Here is a 3,275-nt window from a genome sequence, read left to right on the forward strand (position 1 = left end):
TGTTAAATAAGCTCCCACAAAACATTCGAATGATTGAAGACATTAAGGCTTTCAAGAGGAAACTAAAGACTTTCTTATTTCATGAGTCTTTTGACAATGACGATTTAACAGTAAATGAACAATACGCGATATGAAACGTTAAATACTCTGAACGAACAAGGTAAAACGACAGTGGAGGTCCTGTAGAGAGTGGGGTTCCCCTGCTGTATGGGACCGGAAAAGCAAAAGTAAAGGAAGTAAATTGTCCACAGTATAGTGATATAAGAAGAAAAGCAATTGAGCTCCAACAACCATGAGAAGAAGATAGTGCACAAACAGTTGGAAAATTCCTTTTCTGTGAAGGAAATATTGAAAATAAGAAAAGTGTCCTACAACAAATGTGGGTGAAAAGAGAAAAACTATTGAAAATAAGGAACACAAAACTAGAAGACACAGGAGGCGCCGATGCAAAGGCGAAGCCTCGGCCTGAACTTGGACCGGAACCTGAACCTGAGCCTGAACCTGAACCTGGACTTGAACCTGAGCCTGAACCTGAACCTGGACTTGAACCTGAGCTTGAACCTGAAACTGGACTTGAACCTGAACCTGAGCCTGAACCTGAACCTGGACTTGAACCTGAGCTTGAACCTGAACCTGGACTTGAACCTGAACCTGAACCTGGACTGGAACCTGAACCAGAACCTGAACCTGAGCCTGAACCTGAACCTGGACTTGAACCTGTGCCTGAACCTGAACCTGAACCTGAACCTGAACCTGGACTTGAACCTGAACCTGAGCCTCAACCTGAACTTGAACCTGATATCCTTTGAAAAAATACATTAAAAATATAATATCATCATATGTCATATTGATTTAAAAAGAAATACACTTTGATGATATAACCATAAAATGTCAATTTGTTAATTAAATAACAACTAGTGTACGCGACCCTTCAAAAATGATTGCTAAATATTTAGATAGATGTATATACACACACACACGCACAGAGTCAACCCATCCTACCCCATCCCCCCTTTCCAAACTACAACGCGGCAGTTGTGGTTTCCTAGCGAACCTCTCGGGGTAACCCCTCTCACCACGGTATGACTACCCCCTCTCCCCCGACCAGAGGGAGTAGGAGAGACAAAGTAGTTATACGTCTGGCGAGGCCATTCAGCGTGACCGGAAATATATTTATATATATATATATATATATATGTATATATATATATATATATTTTTATATATATATATGTATTTATCTCTCTCTCTCTCTCTCTCTCTCTCTCTCTCTCTAATATATATATATATATATATATATTAGAGAGAGAGAGAGAGAGAGAGAGAGAGAGAGAGAGAGATATTAATACAATATATATATATATATATATATATATATAAATATATATATAAGTGTGTGTGTATCTGATAATTAAGGTGTTTACGAACCCACTATTATTATTATTACTAATTAAAATTTCAGAATTTATCACTGAACAGATATATAGATATTCAACAACATTGAAGAGTTTTGACATTATTGAAACGAATAAACATTATTGAGAATATCAAGGGGGCCTTGTTTGTAGGTATGAAAGGGACTAATTATTATTATTATTATTATTATTATTATTATTATTATTATTATTATTATTATTATTATTAGCCAAGCTACAACCATAGTGAGAAAAGCAGAACCCTATAAGCCTTAGGGCTCCAACAGGGAAATATAGCCCAGTGGTGAAAGGAAATAAGGAAATGAATAAACTTCACGAGAAGTGGTGAAAACTTAATATAAGACATTTTAAGATCAATACAAATTTTAAAATAAATTTGTCATATAGGAACTACCGCTAGAGTTAAATAGTCCTTCGACTGGCCAGACAGTACTACATTGAATCCTTCTCTCTGGTTACGGTTCTTTCCCTTTGCCTACACATACACCGAATAGTCTGGCCTATTCTTTATATATTCTCCTCTGTCCTTATACAACTGACCACACTGTGTTAACTAAAGCACTGTAATTGTTCAGAAGAGACTCTTTAGCTATGGTAAGCAGCTCTTCTAGGAGAAGGACACTCCAAAATCAAACCATTGTTCTCTAGTCTTGGTTAGTGCCATAGCCTCTGTACCATGGTCTTCCACTGTCTTGGGTTAGAGTTGTCTTGGTTGAGGGTACACTCGGGCACAATATTCTATCTAATTTCTCTTCCTCTTGTTTTGTTAAAGTATTTATAGTTTATTTAGGAAATATTTATTTTAATGTTGTTACTGTTTTTGAAATATTTTATTTTCCCTTGTTTCCTTTGCTCACTGGGCTATTTTCCCTGTTGGGCCCCCTGGGCTTATAGCATCCTGCTTTTCCAACTAGGGTTGTAGCTTAGCATGATTATTATTATTATTATTATTATTATTATTATTATTATTATTATTATTATTACTAGCTAAACTACAACCCCCTAGTTGGAAAACCAAGATGCTATAAGCCCAAGGGCTATAGCAGGGAAAAATAGCCCAGTGAGAAAAGGATATAAGGGAATAAATAAACGATATAAGAAACAATGAAAATTGAAAAATATTCTAAAAACATTAACAAAATTAAAACAGATATTTGATTTATAAACTATGAAAGGACACAAAGAGAAATCTCAAATAAATCAGGATAGAATATTCTAGTTAATAAATATAATTTACCTATTAACAATCTTTTTGGAAAAATGATGAATGGAGAAATATTGATTTAAAAGCTCAAGATAGAGACGACTGGGGAAATCTAACCGAGGCCCTTTGCGTCAATAGGCGTGGGAGATGATGATGATGATGAATCTTTAAAAACTATTGTAATTTACAAAAACATTCTGTAAGTAAAATCTAAGAATTCGTAGGAAAATGAGAATGTAAATACTTTTGATTGTAACGAGAGGAGAAAATAACTAAGTCTCCTACCTTAAAAAATTCTGTATAGCGTACACGGTTTGTTTACTAAAATCGATTATCCTGTTCAGGCTTCGCAAACAACAAATACCTCGCGAGATAAAATGATGTGTAAATTTTCCAGAAACGACTGACATGAACTGGATTCCAGGGAGGCAAGGAAACGGGGTGGGTGAGGTGGGTTATAATCCACTTCTATAGAAACATTACGATTATGTAAATGATTAACCCTGGAACGTTTTGCCCGACGGTTGCCAGTTAGTGATAATCGACATGGCACCCTCGGCTGACGAGAACTGTCATTCGCCATCTAGAGATTCAGCTGAAAGGAACTTCCTGAGAGCTCTTCTTTGCGCCAGCAT

The 3,275-nt window shown here is 36.0% G+C and overlaps 1 protein-coding gene across 1 annotated transcript; it reads left to right on the forward strand.

Moving 5' to 3' along the window:
• The first annotated feature begins 377 nt into the window (after window positions 1-377).
• LOC137625084 (protein TsetseEP-like) lies at window positions 378-809 on the forward strand. Its single transcript, XM_068356015.1, has one exon. The coding sequence runs from the start codon at window positions 378-380 to the stop codon at window positions 807-809; it is 432 nt and encodes a 143-aa protein (XP_068212116.1).
• Window positions 810-3,275: the final 2,466 nt, after the last annotated feature.

This window comes from Palaemon carinicauda, chromosome 31, assembly GCF_036898095.1.
Source record: "Palaemon carinicauda isolate YSFRI2023 chromosome 31, ASM3689809v2, whole genome shotgun sequence".
NCBI classification, from domain to species: domain Eukaryota; kingdom Metazoa; phylum Arthropoda; class Malacostraca; order Decapoda; family Palaemonidae; genus Palaemon; species Palaemon carinicauda.

What these genes read in the sequence shown, in the direction of transcription:
- LOC137625084 (XM_068356015.1), top strand. Translation starts at nt 378, where the DNA reads ATGTGGGTGAAAAGAGAAAAACTATTGAAAATAAGGAACACAAAACTA.